Source organism: Calonectris borealis, chromosome 25 (assembly GCF_964195595.1).
Source record: "Calonectris borealis chromosome 25, bCalBor7.hap1.2, whole genome shotgun sequence".
NCBI lineage: Eukaryota > Metazoa > Chordata > Aves > Procellariiformes > Procellariidae > Calonectris > Calonectris borealis.
The window spans coordinates 2956524-2978237 of NC_134336.1; the positions used below are offsets into that span (position 1 = coordinate 2956524).

General features: G+C 48.8%; 3 protein-coding genes across 7 annotated transcripts; 2 read left to right on the forward strand and 1 right to left on the reverse strand.

Annotated features, from left to right (window-relative positions):
* Positions 1–502: 502 nt before the first annotated feature.
* Positions 503–1857, forward strand: TSSK3 (testis specific serine kinase 3). Its single transcript, XM_075173266.1, has 2 exons — positions 503–835; positions 1196–1857. The coding sequence occupies exons 1-2, from the start codon at positions 691–693 to the stop codon at positions 1855–1857; spliced, it is 807 nt and encodes a 268-aa protein (XP_075029367.1). The 5' UTR covers positions 503–690.
* Positions 1858–2387: 530 nt separating this feature from the next.
* Positions 2388–10291, reverse strand: BSDC1 (BSD domain containing 1). 3 transcript variants are annotated; one of them, XM_075173263.1, is made up of 11 exons: positions 10205–10291; positions 9932–9992; positions 9118–9234; positions 8324–8494; positions 8152–8206; positions 7634–7749; positions 7195–7263; positions 6905–6986; positions 6175–6714; positions 4977–5080; positions 2388–4439 (listed from the first exon to the last, which is right to left on the reverse strand). In XM_075173263.1, exons 1-11 carry the CDS (start codon positions 10213–10215, stop codon positions 4407–4409), a joined length of 1359 nt encoding a protein of 452 aa, XP_075029364.1. In that variant the 5' UTR covers positions 10216–10291; the 3' UTR covers positions 2388–4406. The 3 variants fall into 3 exon arrangements, with proteins under 3 accessions (XP_075029364.1, XP_075029363.1, XP_075029366.1); XM_075173262.1 differs by having other exon boundaries at positions 9106–9234; XM_075173265.1 differs by lacking the exons at positions 9118–9234; positions 9932–9992; positions 10205–10291 and adding an exon at positions 8879–8965.
* A 16-nt stretch (positions 10292–10307) lies between these two features.
* On the forward strand, positions 10308–21714 carry ZBTB8B (zinc finger and BTB domain containing 8B). 3 transcript variants are annotated; one of them, XM_075173268.1, is made up of 5 exons: positions 10308–10357; positions 10632–10939; positions 11144–11594; positions 14232–14410; positions 14740–21714. In XM_075173268.1, exons 2-5 carry the CDS (start codon positions 10649–10651, stop codon positions 15049–15051), a joined length of 1233 nt encoding a protein of 410 aa, XP_075029369.1. In that variant the 5' UTR covers positions 10308–10357; positions 10632–10648; the 3' UTR covers positions 15052–21714. The 3 variants fall into 3 exon arrangements, with proteins under 3 accessions (XP_075029369.1, XP_075029368.1, XP_075029370.1); XM_075173267.1 differs by having other exon boundaries at positions 10632–11594; XM_075173269.1 differs by lacking the exons at positions 14232–14410; positions 14740–21714 and adding an exon at positions 12191–12977 and having other exon boundaries at positions 10632–11594.

Sequence of the window (21714 nt, forward strand, 5' to 3'; positions counted from 1 at the left end):
GGACGTTGGGCAGCGTCAGGCAGTGGCTGCCGGGGCACCGCCGCAGCTGCCTGTGGGGAGAGAGCGGGGTGAGCCCAGCAGACGATGCTTTTGGGAGCAAAACAAGCCACGTTTGCCGGAGCAGGGACCTGGTTGGTGTGATCGGGACACGGCGTGGCTGCGCCAGAGTCAGACCCTGCACCCCACCGGGTGTCCTGGCCCCCCTTACCTTCCCACAGATTGCTCGGCGCCTACCGGCTCCTGTGTTTCGGGAGTCACAGCTGAGCTGGGACAGTCGCCTGCCTCGATGGGGAACCTCCGAGCCTGCGGCGCCCGCTGGGAGCTCATGTCCGGGCCCTGGACGTGTCTCACCGGAGAGGAGTGGGTGGGTGAGCCAGGCGAGCAGGGGTCCCCCAGTAATGGCGAAAGCACAGGCAGAACGTGGGGGACCCCAGCCAGCCCCGTAACGTCCGCACTGCCCACCCCAAGAGCCCCCACTCACGAAGAGAGCGTTCCAGCCTGTCCCCCACCTCGCTGCGTATCCACCACCCGGCTGACGCAGCGTCTGCTGCATCACAATAGCACCTTCACATCTTAAAAGGTCCCTCTGTGCCCCCGGGGTGCTGCGGGTGCCCCCGGGAGCTGACATGCTCTTGCCGAGTCGCTGCGGGATGAACTAAGGGAGCGAAGGGTCCCAGCCCACGCGAGGACATGGAGGGGTTTTTGCTTGCCAATGGCTACCAGCTCGGCAGGACCATTGGGGAAGGGATGTACTCCAAAGTGAAGGAGGCTTTTTCCCAAAAGCACCAGAAGAAAGTGGCAATTAAAATAATTGATAAGAAGGAAGGCCCAAAAGGTAAGAGTAGACCCCAAAAGAGCCCCAGGCTGAGGCACTGTCGCTCCCTACTAATTTGCCAAACTCGCCACCTGAGAGCAGAGAGCGGGGGGTGGGGGAGTGGGTGCTGGGGGGTCCAGCAGAACAGCCCGAGGATGAGGACCTGTTTAGGTGGCCACCCCTCTGACCGCAAGGATGGCAAAGTGCTGGCGGAGCCCAGCATCCCCCCTCGAGGAGCATCCCTCGAGGAATGGTGCCAGGCCGTAAGGAACCAGGCATCCCTGGGACGACCCTCCCTCCCTCCACCGCGTCCCAGAGGGGTGCCCAGAGCCAGCAGCTCAGAGACGTCCCCGTGAGCAAACCCGCCTCCTCTCTCGGCAGAGTTTATTCAGAGATTCCTGCCTCGGGAGCTGCAGATTGTCACGCGCTTGGACCACAGGAACATCATCCGCGTGCACGAGATGCTGGAGTCCGCAGAGGGGAAGATCTGCCTCGTGATGGAGCTGGCGGAGGACGGGGACATCTTTGACTACGTGCTCCACGAGGGTCCCCTGCCCGAGCCCCACGCCAAGGCGCTCTTCCGTCAGCTGGTCGAGGCCATCCAGTACTGCCACGACTGCGGGGTGGCCCACCGCGACCTCAAGTGCGAGAACGCCCTGCTGCAGGGCCATACCTTGAAGCTAACGGATTTTGGCTTTGCCAAACTGCTCCCCAGGGGCCGCAGGGAGCTGAGCTGGACCTTCTGCGGCAGCACAGCCTACGCGGCGCCCGAGGTGCTGCAGGGCGTACCCCACGACAGCTGCAAGGGCGATGTCTGGAGCATGGGTGTCATCCTCTACGTCCTGCTCTGTGCCCGCCTGCCCTTCGACGACACCGACATCCCCAAGATGCTGCACCAGCAGCAGAAAGGCATCTCTGTCCCTCGGCACCTGGGGATCTCCAGGGAGTGCCAGAACCTCCTGAAAATGCTCCTGGAACCAGACATGACCCTGAGACCCTCCATCGAGGGGGTCAGCAGGCACCCGTGGCTGACTAACCCCTGAGAAGGACTCGCCCTGCCCTCCCCAAATGGAACAGGTTGTTTCTAAAATGACGATAAATTTGGAGATCAGCGTTTCCCATCTATCCAGCCTCGCAGGTGGTGTGCCAGGCCTCCGCTGGCGGAGACAAGGTCTGGTTCATACTCAGGCGTTTCTATCGGCTCACTCAAAGCCCCTGGCCAGAAGTGCCAGGGAACGGGGCAGACTCAAGCTCCGAGCAGCCTGGGGCAGTGTGGGTCCATCTTCCCGAGGCCACCTCAAAGCACTGGCACATCCCACGTGGCCGGGTGGATGCACCGGCCACGCAGCCCTGGCTGTGAGCATCCCGCTGCCCGTCCCGGAGAAGGTGCTGGGCTCCCCAGCCTCTGCTTGTCCCCATCCCTCTCTCCCAGCATCTTCCCGAGTTAAGCAAACCTCCCCTGAGGCGGGTGGGAGGAAAGGGAAATTTAAAGCAGCTGACATGCAGACCCTCTCGAGGCAGCTGTCCCCATCCCGCAGGCAAAGGAAATGAGAACACCCGACACAGGCAGAGACTCTGTAGAATTCCTTTAATTGCTGTTTACTGCAAGTCTGTAAAAGGTTTGGAGAAAGTCATTGTTACAAAACTACCAGCTGTTAGAATTGTTCCTGGTTTTCACCCCAGCTAGAAAAGGCTCAGGGAGATGCAGAATAGTTCAGAACAGAGAATATTGCACAGACAACCAAACGGTTAATTTGACTAAAGAAAAAAAAAGTGACACAGATGAGAGCACTGCACCCTCAGAGCTCTGCCGCAGGCGCAGGGATCCAGCTGCGACCCATACCGCCAAACCCCAAGGGAACACAGCCCCGAACCCCTGCCCTGACACCCCCACTGGTGTCACCTACCCACAACAGGTTTTCCTACTACAACTAAATTTGAGCCCAGGACGGGGTGCGGCTGCAGCGCATTTGAGGCTCTGCTGAGCCCACCGTACACCAAGCAGGAGGCGAGCTGGAGCTCAGCCCCCAGCCCTCGTGGGTTTTGCAGGACAGACATGCTCTCGTGCAAGCACCTGAAGTCACTGCCGCCACCAATCCACCTGTGTGGGCATTTGAGAATCTCCCTAAGGGGGGTGGAAAAAAAAAACAAAACCAAAAAACCCAACTCTCCCAAGTGCAGCTAGGTTAACGCTATCCAAAACCAGAAGGAAACCCACAGCTCCAAGGAAGCAGCCCTGGAAGGGGCAGAAGGACAAAGGTAGCATGTATAAAACCACCACCCGGAAGGCCAGAGACAGCAGCGAGGGCTCCGTCCCTTTAGCATGACTGTATATTAGCAACATCCACTGAGGAGCACCTCTTGACATGAGAGGGGAACTGCCCCAAAAAGAGAGGCCGTGGGTCCGTAGGAAGCATTGCAAGCAGTCACGGGGGGCTTAAGTGAAGGAACCCAAGTGAGCACAACAGCAAAGCTTGTGACCCTGGTGGCCGTGAGGCCTGGCGCGGGTGGGACACGAGGGGAGTCAGATGAGCGGACAGACACAGCCTCAGCCAACAGGTACCACCCGCGCTTGGGCGCTTCTGCCTCCCCCCGGGCTGGGAGAGGGAAGGGCCGAGCCTCGGTGGCAAGGCAGAGGTTAAAGTGGTCAGTGGGCCAGACTGGGGCTTTGCAAGGGCTGAACTGGGCACCACAGTGGAGGGGTTCTGCTCCCAGGGTGACCCGAATCACTGCCTGCCCAGAAGGGCTCGAGTAAGAGCAAGCCACGAGTACTTTGCTTGGAGAATTTAACTAGAAGTACACAAAACCCAGTAGAGGAAGGCAGTGCCGCTGCAAAGGGGGAAGCAGCAGGCCTTGGCTCTTAGAGGAGCTGCTGCTCTTGCAGCAGGAAACGGGAGTTTCCGTTAGAAAAAGCTTCCAAGATGAAAAGCCAGGCAGAAGCTCAGGGGTTTGGTAGGGAGTTTGGCTCCTTCCAGCATGGCCCAGCTTTGGGTCAAAGCCACAAGCCAACTGCCTTTCTTTGCAGCAACGAGTGGCACAGCAGAAGGGGCTTCTACTGCAGCACCTCCGGCCCCCAGCCACTCCCTGCACGGGGGCTTTCTCCAGCGATGGCCTGGTCAGCAGCGCCGAGCAGCGAGCGAGCAGGCACAGCTTGCATCCAAGAGCCTTTGAGCTGCTGGACTGTAGATTACGCGCGCGCACACAAGCAAACGATCAGTCTGGCAGCCTGGCGGCAGCAAGCAATCCTGCCAGGTGTCCGAGTGCCCAGCTCGCCCCAGGGACCCCTCACTGCATCGCATCTGCCCCTACCCAACACTTTCGGGGCAGTCAGTTTGGCTTGGCCAGTCTCCAGGACCTACTGAGAAGATGGGCTCCCTAGCAGCTAAGTGTACGAGTGAACTCCTGCTTCCTCCTCCTCCTCCGGGTCTGAAGGGGTCACTTGAGTTGCCCACAGGATTTAGCAGGAATGAAACTCCTCCAGCCTGGAACTGCAATCCCCAGCACAGTCACACACAAAGGAACAGCCGGTCTGTGATTTAATTCACATTCGATGGTGGAAATGAGCCTGTGACACACACTGGAAGCAGTCGCTTTATTCCCAGTCTTCCCACTCTTCATCTTCCAGCTGCAAACAAGAGTAACATCCCTCAGTTTGTTTCTGTAACTCAACAGCCACCTGTTAACAGATCCTCCTGCCCAGGAACCTGAGTCAGCGCAAAGCCTGACATATCCTCACGCTCCCACACCCTCACAACAGGGATTTGCTTGCTCCGTTCCCCTCAGGGAACTTGCACACTCATCCCTCTGAGCACGTCCAAACAGCCACTCTCTGCTCCAGCTAACACCCATGACTCCCACGGTGAGATCCCAAGCAAGCCCGTGTCCTCAAAGAGCGAGTCACGCCTTTGAGAAGCCTCCTGCCAGGCCAGCAGCAGCCGCGTCTCGCTGAAACGTGCTGCACAGCCTTGGCTCCAGCACAGGGGCTGGAAGCGGAGCTCAAGCCGAGGGATTCGCCCTCTTGCTCTGAGGCACCGCAGTCTCTCTCCACCTCCCAGCGGAAGCAGCCAGCAACGGCAGAACTCACGCAGCATCACCCCAAGGAGTTGCCGATGGTTTCTGGGAGCAATCTTCTCTATTTGAGTGAGCACCTCCCTCGACTCACCTCCCCAGACACTTCCACCTTCGAGAGCGCCAGCTGCACCTCCTCCTCAGTCATGTCCAAATCAAAGTCCTTTTCCCAGTCCTCACTGATATCAGTGCTGGAGCCTGGAACCACAAACATCACAACTGAGCCATCGGAGCTGCACGTGCTCTCCAGACACTCTGGCCAAAGCACACAGCTGCCCAAGCAGGCCCACAAAGCCCTGGCATTCATGAGGCTTGGAGCTACCGCAGCCTGCCCGAGGAGAGCGAGCCTCCCCCGTTCCCAAGAGCAGGCTGTCAGCTCGCTAACAGAGGCGGCATGGACTGAACTGCACTTCCCTCGCAGCAAGGGCTGGTTCAGAACAAGTGGGAGAGGTGAACGCTGAAAGACGTTCTCCTCTGGCCTGGGAGAACTAGGATGTGTCACACTTCAGTCACACAGAAAACACAACCGATAAGGAATGACAGGAGTGACTTAGATATGGGGACTGTCATGCTCCCGAACAGAACGAACAGCCTCCTGGGGCAGAGGAGCAGCAGGGACACTCCTAGGGGCAACATGCAGAGGGAAGGAAACACGGTATTTCCTACACAGATCCAGCCTTGCCCCAGCACCCAGCAGGCCAGGGACCAAAGTTCTACCCTGTTCAGCTGACAGACTTTTGATTTCCTGTTTAATTTGATTGTGCTCACAGACCCAGCTCACGACACGTGGCCATCTTGCTGGATCTTGGGTTACTTCCAGTGGCTTTATAACCCTATAACCAACGTAACCATTATTCTGGGAGACCTGCAGCAGGCTCTGCTGAAGGCAGAATCCCCTGCAATGAAAGGTTTGTAAATAGTGTCAGCCAGAGCTGCGACATATCCCTCCTCAGGGTCCTGGAGGAGTCTCACCCTCCGTTCTCCTGAGGGAGTACCAGGAACGGGGCTCAGGAGAGGGCTCAGGCCAGAGCCAGCGGCGGCAGCGGCCCAGCCACCTGCTGAGAGCAGACTGTCACCATCTGATGTGACCAACTTGACCCTGCCCAACTGCATAAGGATTTGCTTCCACTTTAGTTTCGGCCATTAGGCAGTCTTTGGATCTAACCTTCTTGGGTGATTTTGGCAAAACTCCTTTTCTCCTCCCCCATCGTCACAAAATCAGAGCCCTTTCCCCAAAAGCTGCCACCCCCAGCAGAAGGTTTCCAGGCCCTGTGCTGGCCCCACATACGCACCTTTCTTGCCGTTGTTGGAAGGAGTGGATTTCCCACTATCCGAGTTCAGCTCAAAGACTCGTAGATCTGTTGGTCCTTCCTCTTTCAGAGTCTCTGTCCTGCCCTGGGCTTTGCTCTCCACTTCTTTGAGCTCCGTAACAGCCGGTTGCTCTGAGGATGCTGCTGACTCCCACGCAGGTGCAGAAAGATGACCGGGTTCTGGGGGCTTTGGCAGGGAGCTCTGCTCTTCCGAGGTGGCCTCCAGCAGCCTCTGAGAGATGTCTCCGGTCCCAGCTGGTTGTGCTCCAGTCTGTAGCTGCGCAGCAGGCACAGAGGCAGGGTTTGCAATCTGAGTCACAAGGGAGACGCTCTCACTGCTCTCAGAGGGGCTCCCCTCTGCTGGGGCCGGCTCCGGAGGGAGGACAGCCCAGCTTTCCTCTGAGGGTCCCTTGTGAGCAGTGGGGTGGCTTCCCTCCAGGGCTGCAGGGGCAGATTCTTTCTCTGCTGCTTCTGGAAATTTCACGTTTGCACAAGGCAGGGGTGACATCCCCAAGAACTCCTCTGTAGGAAGGCAGAAGAGAAGCGAGAGATGTTTCAGCAAGCGCAGCAGCAGCTGACAGTGCAGCAGCGTTGGCTGCAGCTGGGCTGGGAGCTGAATTTCTGGGAGCGAGGAGGAGCCACCACCCTCTCTATCTGAGACCTGCCAAGGTCTGCACGAGCCCTCCCGCAGATGCCCAACCATCTGACCCACCTTCATCCTCTTCCCAGCCTGGCTCCTCCTGGTGAATGCTCTGCTCCGCTCGCTGCTTCAGAGCCTCCCTCCGGGCTTCATCCTGCAGGGAATTCAGCGTCAGCAGTGACTCAGGTCCCCCGTCCTTTCTTCCCCCAGGATTTCAGCGTCAGTGACAACATAGACACAGACAAGGCAGCCCGGATCCCTGTTTCTCCAGGAAAAGTATCTTCTGCCTCTTTGGTCTGCATTAGAGAGCTCCTTGGCTGGAGGGCCCACCCACTGGGGGAGACACCCACCTCCTGACCTACCTGCTCCAGGCGATGCACTTTATAGAAGTAGCGCTGCCAGAATTCAGAATGGGAAACAGCCGCCGGGACCTGGGAGCGACATGGGAAACACCACGAGTCACTTCAAAGGTTGCTGCCTCCTCCCGAGCCTTGCAGCTACCCTCATAACCTGTGCAAGGCACCTGTATTTTCAGGTGCACAGACTTGGGACCAAGCCTCAGGTACGCGCTGGCAGATGCTCAGACATACATCAGACAGCTAGAGAGGAACTTCTGTTCCAGGCCCGTGACAAACAAGCAGGGAAGAAGAATACTATGTGTTGCCTAATATCCCTGTGCCAGTTTACCATGCAACCACAGTCCTTTCTACCACCAACTCCAGGGCCCAAGCAGCTCAGGGCTTCCCTGCACCATATCCCAAGTCAGAACTTGCCCACTGCAGGAGCCAGGCAGGGCCTTACCATTTTGGTGTAGAGAGCCCGGATGGAAGGGCTGGTGGCCAGCAGCTCTGCAATCTCCCCTTTCTTATCCTCAAGGTTAAACTGAGAGAGCCAGGCCTCAAGGAGCTCAGCAGGGCCTGTACAGGACAAGCACAGAGATAACAGTCGTTGGCAAAAACAGGGCAGGAACAGTTTTGGGAAATTTTATTGGAAAAATACTATGGACCAGACCAGCTGGAGTGAGCAAGGGGCAAAGAAAGAGGGAGACATGGGTGTCTGAGCCCACCCCGCATCATGAGTCCTCTGTCAGCACAAGGCCACATAGTGCCAGCTGTAGCGGCAGTTTAAACTGACCCAGCGCGCTTTCAGTCTAAGCTAGTCCCCAAAGCAACAGACAGATTCACTCTCTATAAATGGTGACCCCGTCTACAGCCAAGCCAGCAGGCCCGCTGGTGAAAGGCTCTGGGCGATTCAGCATGGCCCACAGACCCCACGCAAGGGCCAGCTTGGCTTGGCAGCACCGCCAAGCCCCTCCGTACCATCAGGTTCGTTGCAGTAGGTGGCTGGGTCTGACTGGAGGCTGTAGAGGCGAGCCTGGAGGAGAAGACACACAGGGCAGAGCTGTCAGTGGAGGGGCAGCAGCAGAGCCCCAAGACGACAGGGCTTAGGACTCCACATCCCGGAGAGAAGCTCTGCGAACAGGACACTCACCTTGGCACTGTCATAGGGCTCTGTGGTACCTGTAGGTGTTGCCATCAGTGTTATGACATCGCAGTCAATGGTCTTATCCGGCGAGGGAGCAAATGTGTCCGATATGACACCCAGGAAGTCAGAGAGCCCTTTCCTCACCTTCTCGGTCGCACCTGAGGAACCTTCTGTCCTCTTGAAGAGAAAAAGCAGCACAGCATAAGTAACAGTACCCGCAGCAGCAGGACAAGTCTCAGTCTGTCTGGATAGGTTCCTTTAAGGAAGCAGGATGTCTCTCCCTTCAAAAAAGTGCTAATGAGGCGACTGTGTGGCCAGGGCTGGGCTAGGAGAAGGGTGTGGTGGCAGGCACTAGCCTCAGGTGGCGGAGCGGCAGGCAGGCCTGGGAATAGGTTTGTCGGGAACTGAGCCTAGGCTTTGTGGGGAAGGACACAGCCAGGTTGGGGGACTGGCTGGTTTGGGGGTTGGACTGTCACAGCGGCAGCTGTGCAGGGCTAAGGCTGACAGCTTGTGCAGAGATCTGATGTCATACTACAGTGACACTGCCAGCATCCCACCTACACGGCACATCGGGAGAGGGAAAGCACAGGGAACTTGTCTCCACTCGTCTCCAGAGGTTCCTCACCATCACAGCAAGGAAATGCCACACAGTGCTCGGCACCAGACCTGCACCGGGGAGAAAGTCTGAAGCTCATGGTTATACACTGGGGTTTGTTCAGAGGATCATGTCCTCAGAGGTTATTCACCCCCTGCTTTGCTTTCCGCAACAGGAATCCCAGCTCTCTTACTCCTATACTCACTGCCAGCTTGTCCTTGACCACACTGGCCGTAGCAGCGATAGTGCAGGCTGTGTCATGCTGCACTACTTGAGTGAACTCAGCCAGGTCCCGTTTCATGAATTCCAAAGCTTCTGTGGACTGCAAGAAGAACAACAGATAGATTGTGTAATCTTGTTGCTCTCCAAAAAAGCCACAGTCACTCTGGGAACACCTGGCACATTACAAAGATTAAAGTCCAAGAGCCTTTAACTCAGCTGAGCCTTACCCCAACTTGTGCTATGGGTAAGACCGTAACAACCAGAATAACAACAGGAAACAGCTATGCCCAAAACATGTTACAATGGGGCTTTTTTAAGCTAAGATAGGTAAAATACAGGTTAGGAAAAGCCTTGTTCTGAGTTTTGTGTATAACTAACATAAGTAATGCTGTCACAGGCAGGAAATTACACATCAGAAAGCGATGCTGCAAGCATATGCCCTCCCACATCAACTGAGCCCAACGCTGCTCCCTGAGCCATAAGATCCCAGCGCAGCGGCCAGGTCCCCGGCTCCCAGAGTTATACCAAATACATCCGAACTCCCTCTACGCTACCGATCCGTCCCCTTCCCGGGGTCACGGGCTGCGCTACAGCCGCACGCCCTCGCTGGGCAGTCACTAAGGCGAGGCTCTGAAGGCATCAGAGCCGTTGCTGACCAAGCCGCTGCTGCGGCTACGGCCCAGCCAGCGCCGCAGGGAACGCGGTGCAGCGCTCGCAGGGACCCGGCCAGCGCCGCGGCTCCCTCAGCCCGCCGACATCTGGGCTGCGGGTCCCGGAGCCGCCCCGCCGCCTCCTACCTTCTCCTTGACGGCTTGGTAGCTCTGCTGCAGCCAGCTCCGCCACCAGCCCGCGTCCTCCCTGCCACGGGACACGCGCGTCAGGCAGGCCCGACCCGACCCCCCGCCACGGCCCTGCCCCGCGCCCAGCCCGCCCCACGGCCCAGGCCCCACCGCGCCGCCCCCCGAGGCCTGCCGCCTCCCGCCGCCTCCCACCGCCCCCGGCCCAGGCCCAGGCCGGCCCGTTCCCCGCCGCCCCCGGCCCAGCCGCCCCCTCCGCGGTGCCGAACTCACCCCTCCGCCATCTTGGCGGCGTGACGTCACCAATATTTACCGACCCCTCACCCCGCAGGCCCCGCCCCCGTGGGCCGTGACTCCCCGTTAACGTCATTTCCTCCTCCTCCTCCTCCTCCCGGGAGGGCGGCCGGGCGGGAGCGGGCGGCGGAGGTGAGGGGCGAGCGGACCGCGGCGGGGCGGAGGGCGGGGGACGCCCGGTACCGGGAAGGAACAACCGTGGTGCAGCGGCGACGCCGCCCGGGGGCGGGGAAGGGCCGGCGGTCTGCGGGGAGGAGGCGCGGCCGCTGCCGGCCCCTCCGGCCCCCGGTCTCCAGAAGTTGCCCGCGGCTGAAGCCGCTCGGGCGGGCGCTGGCGGGAGGCGGCGGCGGTGGCGGGTCGGCGGGAGCCCTGCGGCTGACGGTGCCTTCTCGTTGACTCCGAGCAGAGGCGGCGGCGGGAGCGATGGAGATGCAGTCGTACTACACCAAGCTGTTGGGGGAGCTGAACGAGCAGCGCAAGAGGGACTTCTTCTGCGACTGCAGCATTATCGTGGAGGGGAGGATCTTCAAAGCGCACAAAAACATTTTATTCGCCAACAGCGGCTATTTCCGAGCCCTGCTGATTCACTACATCCAAGACAGCGGACGCCACAGCACCGCCTCTCTGGACATTGTCACCTCGGAGGCCTTCTCCATCATCCTAGATTTCCTTTATTCCGGGAAGCTAGATCTCCGTGGGGAAAATGTTATTGAGGTGATGTCTGCGGCTAGCTATTTGCAGATGACCGATGTGGTCAACTTCTGCAAAACGTATATAAGGTCATCGTTAGATATTTGCAGGAAAATAGAGAGAGAAGCCGCTTTCTATCAGGCCGATAGCGGGAGCGCTAGTTCTGCGAGAGAGGGCACCTCGTACAGCTCAAAGAGCCAGTGCTCTGCCTCTGTCTCTTCCCTGCAGGAAAAGGAAAGGATTTCGGATTGCCAGAGAGATCCTCCCTGCGGTGAATGCAGCAGCTGCCATCCCCTGGAGCTTGTGGTCAGAGACCCCGTGAGCAGCGACTCTCCAGACGACGTTAATTCTTCCCTGCCCAAGGGGGTGGAACCCAAAGTAGAGTTTGACTCAGATGAAGTAGAGGTAGAAGTGGGCGAACGGCTGCCGCAGTATCCGACTCCGTTGTCCCTCGAGCAGATGGAAGAGGGGCTGCACGGCGGGCAGGCGATGGACCTAGCCTGCAATAACTATCATATGAAACAATTCCTAGAGGCCCTGCTGCGCAACAGCTCAGCTCAGAGAAAGGATGATGTGGTTCATCACTTTGTCCGGGGCTTTGAGGGTAGGCCAGAGGATGCAGGGGTAGCCATGAGTTCCATGATGGACATTCACAGCGACTGGTATGGTGAGGACACAGGTGAGAGGACTTCGGGGGGGGGGTGTAGTCTGTATAATTGAGGAGGAAACTGCTTAGTTGTGCGACTCCCTTTGTTACTCTCGTTCTTGTTCAGGAATATATTGCTGAATATTATGCCGTAGCAAAATAAACTATTGTTCTGGACTTCAAAAGAAAGCTGTACTCATTTATTCAGTGCAGCACTTGGGAGGTAAGTATTTCTAACAGCTTTTACAGATCCTGGAGGTTGGTGTTGGTGACACTGCTTTAATAAACACTCTCATTTGGGACCTTGTTGAATGGCAGGCGAATTTTTAAAATGAATCTTCCTCTCATACTGTTAGTGTTATAAAGAGCAATCGGAAAGATAAGTTGAGCTGCCACAAGAGGGATCTGCTGCAGAACCTGACAGACCAGAAGTAGCTTATTCCACTGGAGCTCCTGCCAGCGCATCGGTTGCTGAGTGATAGTCTGTTTGCTCTTACTTACTTTGAACTTCAAAAGGGCAGAAATCAGTTTTATTCAATACTGAGTGATACCTAGAAATTCTTTAAGAGCACTGAAAGCTTTAAACTCTGTGGTATTGCACAAAGACAAGACTTAACTTTTACCTCTAGAGGCAGACTCGCTTTTCAGTTGCTGTTCACCTGAGGTTCCACTGCTTTCTCAAGCCCAGCGCCTGTTGGGATGTCTCACGCTGGCAGGAATGTCTCCTAGCAGCAGTGTCAGGGACCTGCAGGAGAAGAAGGTCATGTCCATATGCATTTCTCCTGATGTGGACAATAAGGATTTGGGCATTTTATCTGCTTACGGTAATGCTGGCACACAACTTGCCTCATCCAAACTGCCTTACGAAGAGGGGAGGCGGCTCTGACAAACGCTGCGAGTGCCGTAGCTGTTCAGGATGTGACAAATGCAATAATGGTGTGGGCAACAGACAGGAAATCTTTCACTGAATATTCTATTCTAGATAGCAAGCTTACATTCGTGTCATTTCCAGCTCAAGCATGCATGCGTGATCTTAAAGCCAATAAATCAAATATATTCTCTCACTGCTTTAAAATAAGGAATCTGATAAAATCACAAATCCAGTCTTACAGTCACCAAAAGACTAAAGTTATCAGAACAGAGTGTTGTCACTAGATCGTGCCTATGGTTTTTGACGTGTAGCAAGGCAAGAGCATCTAATACACAAACTTTGCTTACTTTTTTCCCTTCTTAAAATCTTCAGACTGTTAATGAATCATTAAAAGGGAAATGCTTTTAGAATTTGATAGAGAACATCAGGTGTTATGACAACGTATTAGAAATGTTAATGGTAGATGTGCTTTAAATAGGAGTGGGGAAAAAAAACCCTTGCATTCAATTAAGTTTCTCTGCTAAAACTGAACATTGTAAGTATTTAGTAGAATGGAAGTATCTCTTCTCAGCTTTTAGTGCTCCTGCTATCTTAGCATTTTCACAAGACACCAGGAATGGGAAAAACAAAGTCCTGATAAAAGAATCATTCTCTCGTGCATTCAGGCTGACATCAACTGTCCGTATCTGTTCAGTCATCCTGGTCCCCTTTACAGCTGATGGAGGGTAAACAGGTAACCTCTAGAGAGCCTGGAAGCAAGGCAGGTCCAAGAACTGTTTTTCTTTTTTTTAAACGGCGCTCTAAATGTCCAGCAGGGATTAGCCATACCTTATGAATGTCCAAAATTGGGTGAGATTAATTTCACTTCATAGCCACATGTTAATACTAGACACTCCTTTTTTTGAGCCTGGGTTGGACAAACCTTAGTACAAGGGATGTTCCACAGCTCCACCTACTTTGGTGTAACTGTTAAAGAGCCCAAGGCTTGATATGCAAACACTTTCCTGAATCGGTACCTGAAACAGGGAAAACTAGTCTTCTCGTATAAACCTTTATGCTGGAAAGGAAGCTCATATCTGGACTGATATTGAAGAACTTGGCAATACCCATGTTTATGTAAAATGTGATCTTCAAATTTAATTCTCTATTTGTGCACCTGACTTCATAAATTGCATATTGTGTGCATATAGTCTGATTTTAGGAAAAGTAAAATATCATCAGCAAATGTATTGGAGTCTTTCGTCTTATTATTTCCAATAGAAGGGCCAAAGTGAATGGCAGTAGAAACAAGCATTCGTATTTTTAGATGGGTTCCCCACATCTAAATTTATGCATGTTGTAAAAGCATATGGGAAAGATTGCACTACTTCTACCTGTAATTTGTGTTAAAGATTTTAGTTTCTAATGCTGTTTAACATTAATAGTATCTTAAAAAAAAAGAAAGTAGGAGACTTTCTATGGCTGAGATAGTGCAGAGACCCCACTGCACTAAAAGCAAATTTTTGGCACTTAATTAAATGGCTTCTTAAAATAAAATTAATTTTTCTGTTGTGATCCAACTCCCTTAGAGTATCAGCTATGTAAGTATAGGCAGGCTGATTTTCAAGGGACTTGATCATCTGCAGCTGCATTAATGTCTTCTGAAATTGTACAACCTACAGAAATTCCAGGTAAGCCAAATACAAAAAGAGGGGAAAGTCAATTACCTTGACTCAGATTTGCAGCCAGAAGGCTAAGAAGCCAACATAGCTAACATTGGTGAACTGCCTAATCTAATGCACTGTGTTTTCTTTCAAAAGGTGATGTGTTAGTTGTGCCAATCAAGCTTCACAAATGTCCGTTCTGTCCCTACACGGCTAAACAGAAAGGAATACTAAAACGGCACATTCGCTCTCACACAGGTGAGAGACCCTACCCCTGTGAGACGTGTGGGAAACGTTTCACTCGGCAGGAACACCTTCGGAGTCATGCTTTAAGTGTAAGTTTGAAAGATTGTATCTATCAGAAAATTTTTTAAAGTTTTTGGCGTTTCCCGATCGTCTTTCCCAAAATATATTGGACAAAATGATTGTTGCCAATGTGAGATGAAGTTTTCCAATAATAAGTTTAAGCCACTGATATTTGGTTCATTAGTACTTATGTAGCCCCAAATCTTTGTCACTGGAAGTGTGATGGGATCATCTGCCCTTTAGCTTAAGCGTAGATGTTTTTCTGTTCTAGGAATATATGCAAACCAGCATCCCAGAAGGAGCTAAAGCAAGAAGGCAGATTGCCTTTTTTACCATAGTGTTTTATTTTTAACTTCAGGTGCATCGATCAAACAAGCCAATTATCTGTAAAGGTTGCAGGAGAACATTCACAAGTAGCCTGTCTCAAGGATTACGACGCTTTGGCTTGTGCGACAGCTGCACCTGCGTGACCACTACCCATGAGGACTCGATGCCCATTAACCTCAGCCTAATGGAACCTTCATCAGAAGGCCAAGAGAAAGGTGATGCTGATAACGATTGGCCCATATATGTGGAGTCTGGAGAGGAAAATGATCCAGCTGATGATGATGATGGTGATGACAAGCAGGAAATCCACAGGAGCTTATCAGACCGAGAAACACTTATGTAGCAGCGAGAGGAGAGTGGGAGCATTTAAAGTATTGGTCTGCAACAGAAAACTGCGTATTTGCCCAATTAGTGAGACTGTGCTGTTTTTTATTATTCTGTTTTTTAATAGAAGAGTGGGGAGAATTGAATTTTTAATACTTTTAAGTTTTCAGTGCTGTGCACCAGAAATCTGTGAAGAATCTTCTGACTGGGATTCACAGAGGTTGTACGTGAGCAATTTCCAGTCATGTCTCTGCCTCCTAGTTTTGGTTTTGCAGGTGGAACATCTCTGTTTTGTTTTGATATCAGGTTTCTTCAAATAATGTTGTCATGGTCCTTAATCCCTCATCTGAAAGGAGCACCATCTTCTCTCTGAAGATTACATTAAAAGAAATGTAGTTTTCATCCATTACTTTGGACTTTTCTAAATTAAGTTGTGATACTTCTGTATTAGGACAGTATTATCTAAATTAAGTGTTTGCTTAGACTGGATTTGTCCTGGAAACCAGGGCAGACAAACCAGGATAACAAAAATATGCTGCTGCTGAAAGCATAGACAGTAAGAATAAATATATTTCACGTGTCCTTAATTGCAGGTATTTAGAGAATAGATTTCTCTTTCTGAATTGTTTTTACTGTATCTTCCTCTCTCAAGAGCTCGGACTACAGATCTTCAGATGTGTCTTTAATGTCATTTAGACATTAGTAGTCTTGGTTTAAGAAACATTAAGCACACATTATGGTGTCTAGTGTCTGGGTCTCTCCATTTAGACTAAGCAAACTGCCCAATTTTCTTCAGCTTTTTATAGTAGAAGTTAAAAGCTGTCAGTCAGGTTACTTGGGAATTCTGATTCTGGTGGATTAAATAGCCAGATTCACAGCGGGTGTAGCCGAGGAGCAGTTAAATACAAATATCTGAGCTATGCATATAAAACAGCTCTGAATACCCTTTTTGAAGCTATTGGGTAGGAAATCTCAGAAATTTTTACTAGCCTCTTTGTACGCAAATTCGTTTCTTTCTCTTTTACTATATTTTCTTTTAGCCTTTGGGGATCCTTCTCACAGTTTATGTTGTTGTGTGAATTTATCCAAGTACTGTTTGTTTTTTTTTAAAAAACTCCAGTGTGGACCTCCTGTTTCTTTGCTGGGATAGATTAAAGGCTGGCTTTCAAAGGAGGTGAGATTTTTTTACCTTTCCAGTAGCAAGTTGATATAAGCTACCAAAAATCAAGCTGGGAAGCTTTAGAAGAAAACGCACCACGAAGAGAAAGCCTGTTTGCTTATGGGTAACCTACTGTTTCCTAATGAAGAGACAAAACTGAAATATACTGTGAAATAAGACTGTTAATGCTTCTTCACTACGTTGTTTGTAAGTGTTTCATGAAAAGGCAAATTGCATGAGTCTTTCTAGCTGGAGTAAGTGCTAGATCAGAAGCCTGTAGACAGACATGGCTGACAAAGAATGAGCAGTTCCTCCCACTTAACGAGACAGTGCTTCTTGAGGTTTTTAGTGTAAAGACTTTACACTTGGCAAACATTAGATGGAACCTAAAAAACAAAGAGCCCTCTGCCTTAACCAGGTGGTTTTTTTGCATACCTTGTGCTTTTATTTTACATATTGAAAAAGAACAATTCAGCTTCTCTATCTGCTTCACCTTATGGTGAAACAGTAGTCCTATAGCGATGTCGCAATTTACTTGTGAGAGGTGATTCTGATGTCACAAATGCAGTTAAGAATTCATTGCCAGATCAGGTAGGGTGAGGAAAGAAGAAACAAGCTTCTTTTTAAACAAGTCACTTTACTAGTGATTCCTGAAAACAGCAGAACGTAGAGAGACTTGTTTTGAAATGGTCTGGTCTAAGTTCTCGATGAGTGCCACCTTTGCAAGAAGATACTGGCATCACGTGCTACATTTTTTTTGCATAAGCTTTCAGTAGTCCCTATTCCAGGTCATCTGTAAATTTGAGTTTGTAATAACTGAACAGTATCATAGTGACACACATCATCAGAAAAATCTCACTGGGGACAAGATCTTCAAAAAATTCAGGGCTCTATAGCTTCTATTTTAGTCATCTAAATTAAGACCATCAAAGAGACAACTCGTGTAGATGCCAGATTTGGAGCTGAGCTGCTCTGAAAATCCTGCTGTGGTTTTGGGTCCTTAGCACTTCTGAAAATCTGAGCAAAACATGGGCTTGTAAATCTTGCCAGCGTATTTGAAAATGCCACTTCCAGCCTACCAGGGCTAGTCTTTTGGACTGCTGCTCTATTTTTGTTGAGTCCACCCAACATCAGAGGGTATTTTTTTGGTATCTGCTTATCTGATAAAGGACGGACTTCTGCATGTGACAACACCTGAAAAAGAGTCACGAATTCTCTGTTTGTTGGGAGACTAACTCGCTAATGGAAGTGGGGTAAGAATGTAAATAGGGATCCAAAATGATATTTAGTGACCAGGCATCCCAATTTCTGGTCATTCTAGCATGAAGAGGCCACCTCATTGTAAATATTGGTAGAGGCCACTAGACATGGAATATCAGCTGAGTTCTGGATAGTGCGCCACAATTAAACTGTCAGAAGATTTAGCTTCTCACGTGGCTGAGCTGTGCTGAGGTGTGGGCTAGCTAACTCTGAAACTGTGAAGAGATTCAGAGTAGGGAAAATTAACCTCTTGCGAAAGTATGTAATAAGAGCTGCAGGAATGACTGCAGAGACCTTCAGCAATTTTACTTCAACCTGCTTTCTTTGGTCTTAGAGATTGTTCTTGTGTGTCTTGTGCATAGAGAATGGAGCTGTGTTAAGGTTTGTGTAACACTGGGTACGGGGTGTGGGTGGGGGGTACGCCGTTCACATTCCAGATTGAAAGTGACCACCAAAATCGATGTTTCCTGTTGAACTGTCATATTGTGCTGCTTTGTTTTCAATTGAGTCCTTCAGCCTTTGTATTTAGAAGAGGATGTAGTTTATCCACATTCTTGTGACCAAACGTTCATGTAAATGTTTGCTGTGCTTTCCACTTAGTTTTTGGATGTTTCTCCTGAAATCTTCCATTGTAGATCCAGCCTCTACAAGCTTTGAGAAAATGACGTAGCTGTTTTAAAATATTCATATGGTGCTTAATGAAGAATCAAAAATAATGTTTTTAGGAAAGTTATTTCTAATATAATCTCTTTCTCAAAGTTTTTTTAAAGGCCATGCAGACTACATATCTTAAAGTCTTAGCTCTATGTAATTGACTTTGTTTAGGAGTATGCGTTTTAACGTACTTTTGCACATAATTGCACTGTATTTCACTGAAGGAATACATGCTGCACTGGTATTCGTAGTGCATTTAACCTCTTGGTGCAAGACCTTGTAAATCTTCCAAATGTGGTTATTTAATTTACTGATGTTTTGTAAGGCAATTTCATAACTGAAGTCCTTTAGTCTAGTTTAAATGACAAATTCTTATAAACCGAACCTTATTTGTAGAAGTGACTTAACTATATTTGTGGATCTTGGAGCATTCTGGAGCTTTTTGATTGTCTAGAAAATAAAACTCTCTGAGAGGGTTGCTTTGATTTTTTTACTGTTCAAAAGTTGACTGAGTAAACCTGAGAGTGTCTCGATTAAGGCTCACATTTCAATTTCTGGGAATTAAAAATGAATATATCCATTTCCGGTGACAGACACTTTGCAAGCAAGAACCAGATTCTTGGTAGGAAAGAATGAAAAGGATGCTGTCAACTTACAACCCAGCCAGCTGGTTTTTTTAGTAAATATTTTATATTATTAATACTGACTTTGTTTCCTTACTGGTTTTTGTAGTTTTACAATCATCTCAACTTTTTAAACTCTTTTTAAAGCTTTTCATTTTTCATGCTGGGTGAGAAAAATCCATGCAACTGGGAAGCAGTCACTGATCCTAGCTAGACGAAAATGCTGTCAAATGTCTACAACAAAATGCATGCGGGTGAGGGGGTGGGGAGAACAGACTCCCAAATATTCTTTCTAGATAATTTTGAATTGTATTGGATATTTCACAAATGGAATTCTTTAAATCTGCTTTTACAGACTATGATATTTAAAACTTGTATTTACCTGTTGATTTAGAATATCCTGAATCAATGAAAAAAGTAATAATCCTTTCTTTCTTTTCACTGTTTTCATTCAAACAGTGAAATCTGTTCACTTTTATTGGGATGTTTAGGTTTATACATTTTTGTTTCAGAAGTGCCTGGGAATTATTCATATTTCAAAATTTGTTTATTATTGGTTTTTTTAAAAATCATTAAAACATTTTTGTTAGTATTAAAGATTTTTTTTGATCCAACTTAAGTTGACAGTGCCCTTTAATGTGCACATAGAAATTGCATTTCTTCTCTTAAAGGCCACTGTTAACATGTCAACGAAATAGCTGAAGACAGTTTGTTTTTTTGCCTTTTGTTGGATTTTTTGAAAGTCAGATTTTCTACATGTCTAGAAATATTAGTAACATGTATGAGAATATAAAGGGCATGAGGTTGTTAAAACCTTGCCAGCTGCTCCATTTATACACGTACATGTGGTGTGCATGCCCACACAGAGCTGCTTTTAGGTCTGGAGTTATAGTTAGGATGTCATCATCTCTGCCATGTAGGTCAGCAGAGCACTTTTAGTAAAACACAACTAGTCAATATAACAACTCCTTTTGTTTTTATTAAATGGTTATAGGCAGGTGTCTGGATACTAGTAAATTAAAAAGAAAAAAAAAACCCCACCAATCAGCCGAAATTCAAAACAAAACAAACACCACCCCTCTCCCCCCGCCAAAAAAAATCCCTCTCAAAACAGCGTGCTGTACACAGCAACTTTAAATGCCATCCCCAAATATCCAAAGGCAATATACTAACCTTTAAACTTTGGACTGCTAATTGAGATGCAAAATATTTTAACTGTCAAAATACATGACCCTCTACTTCTTACATGCTTTTAGCATAACCACCTAAGTCCTATGAAGGCTTGGACACACATGATCGGTCCCATTGATCACGAGACTAATTACAAGGGTAAAATTTAAGCATACATTGAGAATTTTGCAGAATTAGAAACCAAATCAGCTCTTAGAAATTCTTGAAGTTCTTCAGTGGCAAGGCTTATTTTAATTTTTAGCTGCTGGCTTCTTTTTCGGTTGGAGGGGAATTATGTGAACACAAATTTAATTTTAGAGCCAATGACTGTGCTACTCATTTTTCAAATTCTGTCTTGTTGTTTGGTTGTTAATAACTAAGGTATGTGAGCTCTGACTCAAACCAGTGTGTATTACTCAAATGAAATAGGAAGCTTGCTTTGCAATTGTTTTCTTCTTGTAGTTGTTTGTGTTTCTAATACAAGAAAGATCTCTTTTGTTGGTAAACAATAGCTATTGGTAGCTATAACAGCTGTTTCTAGATCACATAAAAATCTGAATACCTCAGTCTTTGGAGACTTGGAGGATTATTCTCTCCTCCTGTATGAAAGTGAAAACTAGAATATTCACTAAACTAAACTAGAGTTGACACTTTGGGGAGATGCCCTGATTTTAGAACCTGATTATTTGAGATGCCATCATGCAGAAGGATTTATGGGTAGATTCAAGGACCTTCGTAAATCTCCAAGCCCATTTCAGGATCTATCCAAGTGAAAGCCAGTACAGTAATAGCACTCTATTATTAAACAAGATGCTGTATATTTGTTGAGGCAGAAGAAGATTATTTTCTTTTTCACTTTTGAAAACCAGTGTGCGAATGTTGTCAGTTAATGCAGTATCTACAGACATATCAGTGGAGTAGTTCAATCAAAAGTAAATTGTCCTGAAATACTAATAGGTACAAAACATTTTCATTTGTACCATCTGAATCTGATGTATGTGAAATTCCGTTACCTCAGCTTTCTCTGAATGTCCATCTTCTTTTACATTTTTTACTGTTTTAACTCTTCTTTTATTGTTTACTGAATTTTTAAAAATAGCAGATTATGACTTTTTATAAAAGTGCTCCAGTACAAGCAAAATAAGGGTACTTAAAAAAAACCAACCAAACAACAAAGAAGCAGCAGTATCCAATGTTAAGCAGATTATTTTGATGAGAAAGGTGAGTGCTAGGGAGTGAAAGAAGGGACTGATATCTGGTGCTCTGCTTCTACAGGTATTTGGGATCAATAATTCTATGTGGGAAAAAGATTGCGTAAAGTTCTGAATCGTGGGTCTTTACAGTATTTTACAAAAGATAGCTTTGCAGCATTCACAGACAACTCAGAGTGCAATCCAGGTAGCAGTGCGAACCCAGCAGACCTTTCCAGATTTAATAACTGAATGTTTTCTGCAGATCAGTAACAGAGAAGTTGCACTGATGTTTTACTGCAAGTTGCAGGATCTGCAGGTGTACCTGTCCTGATGTCGAGATGTCTGTTAGTGTCTGTATCACAGTGGAAGAGAGAAAAACAAATTAAACCAAAGTTGAGAATTAATGTGCATCACCACCATACAGGCAACTTACCCTTTTTAAGGGGTGGGGATCAAATCTTTAAGTGTTTTTGTAGCATTTTTTCTACAATGGTGCTTTACTGAATTTGTCTTTACTGTATGTTAAACTGTGTAGTACTAATATGTTTATATTGTTGTATGTAGTCTGGTTCTTTTATAGTTAAAGAACAGAAAACGTTAAATAAATACTAATCTCACAGTAA